The sequence below is a fragment of the Eurosta solidaginis genome, chromosome 5 (genome assembly GCF_040869045.1).
Source record: "Eurosta solidaginis isolate ZX-2024a chromosome 5, ASM4086904v1, whole genome shotgun sequence".
Taxonomy (NCBI): domain Eukaryota; kingdom Metazoa; phylum Arthropoda; class Insecta; order Diptera; family Tephritidae; genus Eurosta; species Eurosta solidaginis.
The window spans coordinates 83551936-83565920 of record NC_090323.1 but is presented as its reverse complement, the minus strand read 5'-3'; the positions used below and the strand labels follow the sequence as shown (position 1 = coordinate 83565920).

The 13985-nt window shown below is 35.3% G+C and overlaps 1 protein-coding gene across 5 annotated transcripts in view; it reads left to right on the top strand.

The window, feature by feature from the left end:
- The window catches only part of olf413 (DBH like monooxygenase olf413), a 945383-nt gene that overhangs the window by 370876 nt on the left and 560522 nt on the right, over positions 1-13985 (top strand). For all 5 annotated transcript variants that reach the window (XM_067787443.1, XM_067787440.1, XM_067787441.1 and 2 more), the window contains one exon: positions 6469-8389. In XM_067787443.1, the coding sequence (XP_067643544.1) occupies positions 7862-8389 (528 nt within the window). In that variant the 5' untranslated portion in view covers positions 6469-7861. The remainder of the gene's footprint in view (positions 1-6468; positions 8390-13985) is intronic.

Here is a 13985-nt window from a genome sequence, read left to right as displayed (position 1 = left end):
GATAAGAAACTTTTCGCAATTTCTACCCCATTTTAACAGCTATAAGGTTCAAATTTCACCGATTGCTTACGTATATAGTATATATTGTTGTGTCAAAAAATCATAGAGATCGGTGGTATATATAATATGTATATGATAGTATATATATATTTTTTTTTGCGATTTCGGCCCCATTTTAACAGCTGGAAGCTTCAAATTTCACCAAATGCTTACGTGTATAGCATATATTGATGTCTGGAAAAGTCATTGAGATCGGTGGTATACATAGTATATATCTCATACAACCGATTGTTCAGATAAGAAACTTTGCGCAATTTCTGGCTCGTTTTAACAGCTAGAAGCTTCAAATTTCACCAAATGCTTACGTATATAGCATATATTGTTGTCTGAAAAAACATAGAGATCGGTGGTATATATATTATATACTTCATATAAACTGTCATTTTTGCCCCTTTTTTACCGCTAGAAGCTTCAAAATTAATCAAATTTCATCAAATAGTTACGTTTTGGTCATATATTTTTGAAATACGTGATTCGTAGTCATAGTTTTTACATGCAGACCACAAAAAACGTGAAGCTTTGCATCCTCACACAAAGTACATAACTATTTTTTATTTTATATTTATCTTAAAAATCATTTGGGTATGTAGATCTGTTCATTATATATTTCTTATCTTATACATCCGATTATTCGGAGATTACGAACGGCATAAGATTATTGTTCAGCCCCATTCATGAAAGGTATGAATTAAGTTTATTTTAAGCATAAAGAACTTGCGAAAAATCATAAGGGACACTTGCAGAACGACAAGTTATCTTTTTAACGCAGAGTTTTGTTAAAAATGAGTTTACCCTTCTCGTCAACTTAACTCTGAGTTAAAAAGATAACTTGCCGTTTTGCAGGTGGTCCTATTTAGATTAATTTACAAATATGATTGTTTCATCAAATTCGCTATAAAAAATGGTGGGACCGGAGCATTTATCTACAAATCAGCAAAATATTAGCAATTTATATGCAGCCGTTTCTGAGCAAATAATTTTATAAGTTCATCATACATAAAATTTCGATTGCCTCTATCCAGAGTTAGGCATTATTCGAATACATTTTTAATTATATAAACATTCGAAGGAAAATTTATCAAAAGAAAATTATTCGATAGATAATTTTATGTGTGAATAATACAAATTAAAATATTGTGCAAAAACTCATAGTCTACTCATTTAGATATGAAGGAAACAAAATTATTTTGTATGTTAATTGAAAGAAAACCTGTGTTTCTTTTCGTATTTGGGTGATTCTCCGCGAGCTTACAGTTTAGTGTCTTTTCGAAATTTGAAATATATTAGAGCATTTTCTATGAATTAAATTATGATTATTTTAAAGTTTCATGTTGAATTTTATTGACTGGTCATCAGTTTTTGAAGTTATAGTTCATAATACCCTACAAATGTCACAACCGTGGCATGTCCACAACCACATTTTTCATAACATTTTAGGTGGTAACTTTTTTAATCTTTAATTACACGAGTAATAAACTGTCATTATATTAAATACTCGACTTAATCTGCAATACCCAATGTTGTTTTAATGATAACATTTCTGTTTTCGCTTTGTTATTTGATTTTGAAAAGTGTCCATGAGTTTTTGAGTAAAAAATGTTATTCAAATCGTTAGGTTGGTACTGCTTTATCGCACACTGGCTTGTGACATGTGAGTGTGAATTTTGATCAGCAAGTGTCCCCGCATATTTCCATGTTAATGTTTGCAGTCTTAAAATAACTAATATCCATTTTTAAACAGTGAAGAACTGGAAAAACGGTACGTATCAAAAAATCGTGTCACAACCGTATATTTGTAATTTTAAGTGAAGTACCGTCTATTGTACCATTTTTCTTTAAAGTTTGTTGACATATCCTTAAAATTTTACGGAAAATCTTGCGAGTCATACTAGCTTTTTTAATAAGCAATTTATTGTCAAAATGTCACAACCGTGGCACGCGTGTAATGTCACAACCGTGGCAGTTTTCAGTATCAAGAACAGAAGTTAATAGCTGTAGCTCGTCCACTTTGGGAATGTTTTTTAGCTATAAAAACTCATAGAAAAATTATTGAAAGTATTTGAAAATCGAATATTTTTTTTTTCCAAAATTTTGGGTCATTAAAACTGAGAGCTCGCGGAGAATCGCCCATTTATTTATTATTCGAATAAAAAAACAAATAATTTATCCGTCACTTAAATAAAATTTCTTAAAAAAAAAAATAAGATATCTTGTTTCGAGAATGACCGACAAAAAAAATGTTTATCTCTTATTCGTTTTTCGAATACATTACGCCAAAATTTGCCTTTAACATACACAAAAGACTTTACATTACTGGGATTTTCACATGAATATAAAAATCCACTAAATGTGAAAGTTTGTAATTAAGTAAAAATGTAGGGACCCACTTGATTTGATTGAATTTAGAGGTGCACTCGATTACACATATAAGCATTATCGCCCAGCTCTGGCTTGGGATCACTCGACAAAAATACGATTCTAATGAATTCCAAGATGACAACCCAATGAAAATTTAATGAAATTGGCATCATTTTTATACACATCCATCAGCAATTTTAGGGAAAATGAGTTTAAGATGGTAAAATGGTCTCTAATTCACCTTTCATATATGACATTATTGACAGCTTTAAAGCTTAGCTCAAATGTTTCTAGTTATCATTTTAAAAATTTCTCTATCAGCAACCCCCAGCTGCTTACAATTTCATACCCAGCTATACTTAAACATAGGAAATGATAGCTCTAATTGCATAACGTTGGGTTGCGACGGAGTAATGGGGTAGAGATAGACATAAACTTCCTTACATCAATATTATCACTGTCGAAAAATATCTTGATTGCGCCAGGTCCGTCTGTCTGTCCGTCCCCGGTTAACGTTTTTGATAATACCTGCCTTGAAAACCAACATCAGTGGCTACCCACTTTTACGGTGAACCCGTTTTTCGGAAAGACAAAATTCAGAGGTCAAAACTCAGAAGTCTAATTTCAGAAGTCTAATTTCAGAAGTCAAATTGCAGAAGTCAAATTTCAGAAGTGAAAATTCAGAAGTCAAATTTCAGAATGCAAAATTCAGAAGTCAAAATTCAGAAAGTAATCAGACGACAGAAAAAACATAAAATTTTTCTTAAAATTCAAAATTCAAAAGTGTCAGTAAATAATAATTACCTGTAAATATACACATATTTATATTTTTACATATTACATATTTATACTTTTATTTATTTGAAATTTTTCTTTCTTACTACAAAACAACATTTATTTTTCTTGTTTGTTTTGCCATTTTGTTTAGGATTTCTTCATGAGTTACTTCAATAGTAGAGTGGACGTTGAGTAGAGCCCGACCATTTATCCTCTCCTGGCCCATTGTACTTCTTAGATAAGTTTTTAACCTTCGAAGGGAAGAGAAAGAGCGTTCGCTAGGAGCAACGGAAACTGGAAGCGTCGCAGCATTTTTTATATATCGATGAACAGTAGGGAAAAAAGACACGGAATAATTATTTAATGCATCAATGAACGTGCTTGATCGCTCCTCCTTAGGGATTGTCAAACAATGCCTGAACAAGTTTTGCTATGTTTTTTATTATGGCGTAATACAAAAAATATTCTTGATCATATTTTCATTTCATTTTCAAAACCGCACATCGATACAAAATTACACTTTTCGAGATTCCTCTTCGTTTGCAACAAAACATTTTTTTTAATGGGACATTTTAGTGATAAGTTAATAACTCGCCTGTATATTCATATTGTAGACAAAACATTTGCCTACTCTCAAAAAAAATTTCATAGATTTATTGCAAAAAGCCTGTGAGCTATTAACTTTTCATTAAAATATTCCTTATTTTTTTTTAAACACGGTATCTTGCAAACGAAGAGGAATCTCGAAAAATTGCTCAAGTGTATTTTTGTATCGACATTTCCTACATATCTTTGCAGTCTTTGTTGAAATCCCAGAGATCAATGAAATTATATTGGCGGTTTTGACGTGGCTTTACTACCCCAGCGGGTTAGGGGGTCAGAATATACCCGCGGTAGGTATGCCTGTCGTAAGAGGCGACTAAAATACCAGATTCAAGGGGCTGTGTAGTGCAACCCTTCAGGTTGCCAGCGCAATATACAGCTTCTCCAAACCCAATTGTCAACCTCACCTATATGTTTCACTAACAGACGAGGCTCTGGCGACCCCAAGCTCCTCATGGAACTTGTGGGTGGGGAGGGAAGGGATGGCCTGAAGGTTTAATGTGGCCACATAAATCGTTCCCGAGATGGTCGAGCTAGCACCTTAATGGTGCTGTGGTACCGGAGCGTATCGGATCTGTATCCGGCAAAGGACCATCACATCGATAACACTCCCCAAATCCTTCGGGGAGCAACCTTATCGCTACAACAACAACAACAACAACGTGGCTTTACTCAGGTGAAACATACGAAAATGAGATGACTGAGCATGAAAATAATGCAAAATTCGATATTTTAAAAGGATAATTGTTCTGTCGGAAAATATGAAACTTAATTACCTTTCCACATTTTCATTTCAGCTTGAAATTCTTCGGTCGAAAAGTATGTATTTGGCCATTGAGTCTCAAAACATTCTACCGTCACCCGCGCCAAATGAGCGAACCGTTGCAGGAGTTTAGTTGTGGCCTCTCATACTTGCTCTGATAATTGAAAAACGACTACCAATAACTTCTCTCAGTGTGAAATATTATTTAATTGTATTCTTTCGCATTTTCATTATTTCTATTAATGCTATTAATTTAACAGGGGTTTTAAAAGTGAATAGGGTAATTATTCTAGTGCAGACGAATATTTTACAATTTTCATAACATCATAACAATAATAATGATAAAATAATTATTGTTAGGCCTTGAGCTCGATTCGAACCCGCGATCTTTTGAATTTACAGTATTAAAAAAACGAAGTCTTTATATTTTTTCTTGCGTTTCCGATATGGCTCGACTCCAGCTGAAAATTGCTGCAGTTTTGTTTCTATTATTGCCTGTTCGTTTTTTATTTTATTTATGCAATTAAATATGTTAGGGTGTATCACAAACGCCCTTCGAATGACGTTGTGCCACCCTTCGATGGAATTATTTGTACGGACTTCATCCAATTTGGTGATATTATACATATTCCATAATTCGATTGAATATAACGCCTTCTTTCGACGTTGCGTGTTCCAGGCTGAAAAAAAATTCAGATGTAAAATTTCAGAATTTTGACTTCTGAAATTTTACTTCTGAAATTTGTCTTCTGAATTTTGTCTTCTGAAATTTGACTTCCGAATTTTGACCTCTGAAATTTGATTTCTGAATTTTTTTTTCTGAGTTTTGACTTCTGAATTTTGGCTTTCTGAAAAAAGGGTTCGGACTAATATTTTCTGAAAAAATGTGTTTCTGAATTTATGGGGGTACCCGCTTTTACAAAGCATCATTCTCAAAACATGGTTCGACATAAACACTATGTATTTCCAAAACACTAATATTTTAATTGCTCTGCAATAACCTTTATCAACGATATTTTTTATACAAATAATTTTCATTCGAATAGCAAAAACCTCTTTCTGACATTGATAAACATTTTTGTTTACTTATTTTCTGATGTGAAAGAGCCAACATTTCAAGATTAACTATGAATCTATCTTGTATGAAAGCATTTGGTAAAATATATACAAAACCAAGAATACTCACCGTCTGAATGAACTTTAAATAAAATATCATGTTCCTATGATCCACTAGTTCTATTAAAAGTGAATCTTTGGCCCATATAAAAATGTTAAATCATTTAAGGTATTCAAATGTGCACAAAGCAGTACAAATCAAAAAGTTCGACATAACACCTTTATCCTGCACGCCTTCAAATAATATTGTGAGTATTTCATCATTAAGTTTCTTTTGAAAAGATGTTCACATGTAAGTAATTTTATCGCCCTACATATTACTTAAGCAATACCTACTTAAGAATGCCAATTATTCTTTCGATCTTATTTTCCTCTTTGCCCTAGTTTGCGTTTTGCGTCAAATTTCAATGGGTAGCATCTGTTTAATGAGAAAGAAATACATAGTCATATATGTAATTCTTTAGCCAGTGGTCATTTGGAGCGTATAAAGACGCAAGGCATTTATTATTCTCGCTTTTTCGTGCCAAGATGAACTGATGACTGCATTGAGGTTTTTTAATATGCTTTTCAACTTCATTCCACTGCAAAGGTTGGTATTATTTCTGTTTTCCATTCGTCTCCTTTTAGCTATGGTATTTTTAAAGTAGACGCTCTCCGTCGCATTTCTGACAGTTGAATTCCGTCTTTTCAGAGCGTTTACGCAATTATAACAACTAAACACACATCAAACACATTTTCAAAAGTAAATTAAAATAATTACGTGCAATTTTCTTGTCTTTTCTGTCTTTCAGACATCACTGCAGTATTGTCATGGTTGTGCACGCATCCCGAACTCAACCTGAGTTGTATTCGAAAGGTTGATGCCACCAAAACCGGTATGACGCATACAAATTACGTGAATACCAAATAAAGAGCAACGTGAAAAGGTTATAACGCACATAAACTACATTGCAGATAGGAACAAAACGAAAACTTAATTAGAACAACTTGTCGCACGTATTTACCTGTAGAAAACCTGCATAACAAAAGCAAAAAGATTTGGCACCAAACCGCACAACCGCTACTTCCGATATCAAGTTAAGGTTAAATGCAATAAAATTGCGATTAAAATAAAGCTTATTGGCATATATGCACAATCATAATAAACCGATAAACGTAAAAAAAAAGAAAGCAGAAGGAAGCGACGTCAGGCAGTTATTGTCATTGGCCACCTGCAGCCAATTTATTCTCCTTATGGGCATTTAGTCCAAGAAGCCACCAAAATAGTAATTCCGAAAAGAAGCGGAAACGCCATTTATAACATCAGAGCTGTGATAAATCGAAAAAGATAGGAAAATAAAGTCACACATAAATACATGCACACGCACTAAAATTCTTGAACAAAAAGAAACACACTCGAGAAAAGGCACATGGGAAAAATTCAAAAAAAAAATATACTAGTTTGGTTAAATTGGTAATAAATAAATAGGCAGCAGCGCATAAAAAAGGACCTAAATAAAGTGATTTCTCTTTTCGAGGCCACCAACTGAGAAAATTGTTTTAATATGGCTACAAAGCGGCGCAACAATTGCCTACATATTTCTGCACTAAGTAATTTTACATAGGAGCAGTGGAGAACTTGACAAGGCTAAGTCAGCTTTATTCGACTTGTTAACTCAGTGCTCAGCAAACCAATGGTAGATGTTATAAGTAATGATCGCAATTGCCATCAACTTTGTTTTAAGGCACTACTTGCTGCCAAATGACGAAACATACACAAATATATGATTGATTCCATCTGTATCTAACTATGTATATGCTTAAGCTTGGACTTAACTGAATAAATGTGCACCTACATACATCCATGCAAACGTTCATTCGGTGAGATGTTGTAAAAACAATAAAAACCAATCGAAAACAAACGTTGACTGGCGGCTGGTGACGAAATAGTTTGACAACCTAAGCGTAATTAAAAAAAAAAAAACTGTTAAATTCGGCACAGGCAGTAGTAGCAAATTGTCAGATTGCTTACGCAAATTCTTTACGTTGTTATTGCTATTCTCTTTGAAAACTATTAACATACATCGAAGCAGGCGGGTAATCGCTTGACCGGGTGGAAGATCGTATAATTATAGTTGGCAGCACCATATTCAAGCCCGCTCATTGCGATATCATTAATTTGGAACGGAACGCCAACAAAAAATAATGGCAGTACAAAAAAATACGAACCTTGCTAAGGCAAAAGCACGGAAGGAGGAAGTGAAACATTCAAGGTCATCGCTGTCATCGTTAATCACATGTTTTATATCCTGTTTCATTGTGGTTGGGAGTTGCCTCTATTCTTCCACAACAACAGCAGCAGAAGCAGTTGCAGTACCAATGAAAGCCACAGGAACAACATCAGCAGCAGTATCAGGAATGACAGCTAGGATGGCAACGTTGAGCGGCAATAGCAAAGATATTACGTCCATCATTACAGGTCGAAGTGCTAGTTATTTGGGGACAGTAAAGAGTGGTAGCGGAGAAGTTGGAGGCACTGCTTTGAGATGGGATCATGCAGTAGATTTGAATGAAGATTTTCGCATTTTATGGACAATCATTAATCAGGACATAACATTTGAAATACAAGCACGTACGTTGGGTTACGTTGGCTTTGGATTCTCGCCTGATGGCAAACTTGCTGGCTCCGATGTTGCTCTTGGTTGGGTAGACAAGGGTCAAACATATTTTCAGGTGAGCTTAACATTACAGTTCTAATCGTTTTCACACACTAAATTGATGAGATCCAGTCATTTTTTTTGCTCTTGTGCTTAAAGTTATCTTTATGGTTTCTAAGTTGTGGGTTCATCATAACGCGGGGTGGGCGTGAGCTTAGCACCTGCTAAGCGACCATATATGTATACGATAAGCGAGAACACAATGGCTACTTCGTCAAAATCAACGACAGCTCTTTTAGTTTATTTCGATGGTCGTAAAGTGAGGAAGTGTCGCACGCGCGCTTAAAACAGAGCACCAAAGGGTGCGTGTGACACGTGTTCACCGTTCAACCATTGAAATCAAACTAAATAAATAATTGATTTTGCTTTAGTGCTCGCTGCGCGTTCGTGTTTACTAACACATTCTCAATTTGGTAACCGTGCAAATGTAGTGGTGCCCACCGCTGATCACAACTCAAATACACAAAATTATCAAACACACCCCAGGGGCCATACCCTTTGAGAAAAGAAGGAAATGAATAAAATATGGCACGGTCTGGATTACACAATTTTATAAAAAGGTAAATTTACAAATACCTTTTTTTCTGGTAAGACTCGTGGGGTAGAACGAGTATTGGGGTAAAAAATTTCCCAAACATCTAACCCCAAGATTTATTTCTACAGTCACATTGACTTCCCCAAGTTATATGCTGTGCTGGACTTTTTTACGAGGTGTAGTGCTGAGTTCTCTAATCCAAATACCTTCACTGAAAAAATGGTGCTAGTAAAATTAACAAATCTGTTCTGTTGTTCTTGACTTAACGGAGATTCGGTGAACTTGATCGAATTATGGTTAATTCGACCCAGTTCTTTATCAAGCGAACAAATTAGTTTAGTCATTTCAACAGAAGAGAAATTGTCGCTCTTAAGTTAACAAAATTTTGTAAAATTGATAGATTCCTAATCAATCTAACTGATTTTTCTGTTAACACAACTCATCTTAGAGGTCATTTCAACAGCGAACAACAGTCAGTGCATGCGCAAATTTCAAAGAGAATTGTACGCTCACTGCGCTCTTTACTTTATACTTATGTCGATGGTGCTACTTGTTAAAAAAAAACACCAAAATAAGAAGACCACCAAACCAAAAAAACACACAAATTGGGAAAACAACAAAAAACTAGTTTTTCAGTTATCAATACAAAACAAAAAAACCCTTTTTTGAATTTAATATGCATAACACTGCAAAAAATTATGCGATACCGGGACATCTATTTATCGGGTACAATTTTGCAACTTCTCCTCCAAGCGAAATGCAAAATTGCGCCCTCTTGTTGCAAAAGTTTTGCTTGAACCAACAGGATTTTCCCAAAGTTAGTAACATTTTGTTCAAGTTTTTACGAATTTTCACTCACGAGAACGAATGTAATAAGATAATAAAAAACATCCTTTTTTCCGGGAGTGGGATTTGAACCCGCACTCCTACGATGGTTGAAGTGTTACAAACGCATTCAGCCACGTCATGCCTTAGTTGTTGTAAACCTTATCCCAATTGCAACAACTAAGGCATGACGTGGCTGAATGCGTTTGTAACACTTCAACCATCGTAGTTGTTGTAAACCGTATGCCAATTGCAACAACAACTAGGGCATGACGTGGCTGAATGCGTTTGTAACACTTCAACCATCGTAGGAGTGCGGTTTCAAATCCCACTCCCGGGAGAAAAGGCTTTGAAGAGATTTACAAGGTATAACGAAACAGCTGTCGCCTTGTCCGTCCTAATGTCACGCTGTTTAAAATTTTCCCAAATTGTTAAATAAATTATAAATTAAAAATTGCTTCAAATAAATGTTTTCATACATTTAAAGCAATAAGGTAATCGCCACTTAAAAACTCGTCCTTTTTTAATGTTGATGTTTCCGACAGCATAAAGTTTGAGTTGTTTTGCGATCGATACAAAATAAAGTGGTACGAGAATTAAACTTGCCGGATTACATGTGTAGTTACTCCAGTGGTGAATTACCTTCCAGCGATTTCATTCTCTACTTTTCTATAGCTTACAAGATCTCTATTTAAAATGTTATGTCAAACATTTATACTATAAGTTTTGTTCGAAACAATCACGTCTGGCAACTCTACATGCGAGAGAAGAAATTGAGAATGAGCTGCAACTGAAAGAATTTAGAATCAGTTTCGTTACTATTATTTTCATTTCTATTTGAAAAGTAAAGTCGCCCGACGTTCAAAACTATAAATGAAATAAATTATAAAAATAAATTTGGTGAATGTGTTTAATAAAACAAAGTAATAACGAGTGCGTGTATAAACTTGCCGAATTACATGTGTAGTTACTCCAGTGGCGAATTACCTTCCAGCGATTTCATTCTTTACTTTTCTATAGCTTACAAGATCTCTATTTAAAATGTTATGTCAAACATTTATACTACAAGTTTTGTTCAAAACAATCACGTGTGGCAACTCTACATGCGAGAGAAGAAATTGAGAATGAGCTGCAACTGAATGAATTGAGAATCAGTTTCGTTACTATTATTTTCGTTTCTATTTAAAAAGTAAAGTCGCGCGACGTTCAAAACTATAAATGAAATAAATTATAAAAAATAAAATTTGGTGAAAGGTTTAATAAAACAAAGTAATAAAGTGTACCTATAGTGTTTAATTGTAAAGTTGAAATAAAGTTCTTGAAACCGACGCCAATGTGGCCAGGGGCGGATTAAAGATTTACGAGGCCCGGGAGTAAAATAAATATGGGGCCCACTTGAGGGGACCAAAATATGATAATTTTTTTTTAAATAAATAAAAACTGTTATAATTATTTTTATAAGTTATTCTCGCATATCGTCCGACACTAGTACGAACTTCCACTTTTTGTCTTTCGTTGTTTTTCCGCGAAAATAAACAATCAACAATTATCGAGTGGTGCCCGCTCGCCGAACGGCGGCGCCTTCTGAAGCGCCGCAACTAGGAAGTTTTTTGCGATCTAAAACATGCATCGACGCTCGACCGGCTTCTGCGGTAAACCTCCAAGTGCCATCGATGGTGTTTTTGTGATAATCTAAGCAAGTGGGTTCAGATTACAATGAGTAAATGCCATGATATACTTACTATAGTCTGAACTCTGAACGTGCTTGCTTATATGATCTTTTTCTTAACGTGTGCGTGTATTCTTTTCCATATTAATATTGTATATAAATTTTGAGGTGCAAAATTAAATTATGTGTACGCAAATACGTAATATGATATTATTTATTCGATCTCGCGGGGTCCTCCCGATGCTGGGGCCCGGGCCTATAGCCTCTGCTAGCCCCTCCTCTAATCCGCCCCTGAATGTGGCTTAACAAACGCTGCATGCCCTCATTTTCACTAGAGCACTTACTAACGCGTGTGTGAATATCTATGTAGCATATATACATACATATATGTATATCTGGTAACCTTTTGTTGCGCGGACGTGTTTTTGATCGTTCTGTAACCTTTATTATTATACTCAGTTGAGCAGAGCTCACAGAGTATATTAACTTTGATTGCATAACGGTTGGTTGTACAGGTATAAAGGAATCGAGATAGATATAGACTTCCATATATCAAAATCATCAGTATCGAAAAAAAATTCGATTGAGCCATGTCCGTCCGTCCGTCTATCCGTTAACACGATAACTTGAGTAAATTTTGAGGTATCTTGATGAAATTTGGTATGTAGATTCCTGGGCACTCATCTCAGATCGCTATTTAAAATGAACGATATCGGACAATAACCACGCCCACTTTTTCGATATCGAAAATTTCGAAAAATCGAAAAAGTGCGATAATTCATTACCATTCATTAAGCGATGAAACTTGGTTTTGGACAATGGGCGTGGCACCGCCCACTTTTAAATGAAGGTAATTTAGAAGTTTTGCACGCTGTAATTTGGCAGTCGTTGAAGATATCATGATGAAATTTGGCAGGAACGTTACTCTTAATACTTTATGTCTGCTTAATAAAAATTAGCAAAATCGGAGAACGACCACGCCCACTTTTTAAAATTTTTTTTTTTTAAATTCAAATTTTAAAAGAAAAGTTAATATCTTTACAGCATATAAGTAAATTATGCCAAAATTCAACTCCAGTAATGATATGGTGCAACAAAGTACAAAAATTAAAGAAATTTTCAAAATGGGCGTGGCTCCGCCCTTTTTCATTTAATTTGTCTAGGATGCTTTTAATGCCATAAGTCGAACAAAAACTAACCAATCCTTTGGAAATTTGGTAGAGGCTTAGCTCCTAGGATGGTAACTGTTTTCTGTGAAAAAGGGCGAAATCGGTTGAAGCCACGCCCAGTTTTTATACACAGTCGACCGTCTGTCCTTCCGCTCGGCGTTAACACGATAACTTGAGCAAAAATCGATATATCTTTACTAAACGCAGTTCACGTAATTATCTGAACTTACTTTGTATTGGTGTAAAAAATGACCGAAATCCGACTATGACCACGCCCACTTTTTCGATATCGAAAATTACGAAAAATGAAAAAAATGCCATAATTATATACCAAATACGAAAAAAGGAATGAAACTTGGTAAAATGGGTGTAACACCTACCATATTAAGTAGAAGAAAACGAAAAAGTTTTGCAGGGTGAAATCAAAAGCCCTTGGAATCTTGGAGGGAATACTGTACGTGGTATTACGTATATAAATAAATTAGCGGTACCCGACATGATATTCTGGATCACCATGGTCCACATTTTGGTAGATATCTCGAAAACGCCTTCACATATACAACTAAGGGTCACTCCCTTTTAAAACCCTCATTAACACCTTTCATTTGATACCCATATCGTACAAACAAATTCTAGAGTCACCCCTGGTCCACCTTCATGTCGATATCTCGAAAAGGCGTGGACCTATAGAACTAAGGCCAAACCCTTTTAAAATACTCATTAGCACCTTTCATTTGATACCCATATTGTACAAACGCATTCTAGAGTCACCCCTGGTCTACCTTTATGGAGATATCTCGAAAAGGCGTCCACCTATAGAACTAAGACCCACTCCCTTTTAAAATACTCATTAACACCTTTCATTTGATACCCATATCGTACAAAAAAATTCTAGAGTCACCCTGGCCCACCTTTATGGCGATATCTCGAAAAGGCGTCCACCTATAGAACTAAGGCCCACACCCTTTTAAAATACTCATTAGCACCTTTCATTTGATACCCATATTGTACAAACGCATTCTAGAGTCACCCCTGGTCTACCTTTATGGAGATATCTCGAAAAGGCGTCCACCTATAGAACTAAGACCCACTCCCTTTTAAAATACTCATTAACACCTTTCATTTGATACCCATATCGTACACAAACATTCTAGAGTCACCCCTGGCCCACCTTTATGGCGATATCTCGAAAGGGCATCCACCTATAGAACTAAGGCCCACACCCTTTTAAAATACTCATTAGCACCTTTCATTTGATACACATATCGTACAAACAAATTCTAGAGTCACCCCTGGTCCACCTTTATGGCGATATCTCGAAAAGGCGTCCACCTATAGAACTAAGGCCCACGCCCTGTTAAAATACTCATTAACACCTTTCATTTGATACACATATCGTACAAACGCATTCTAG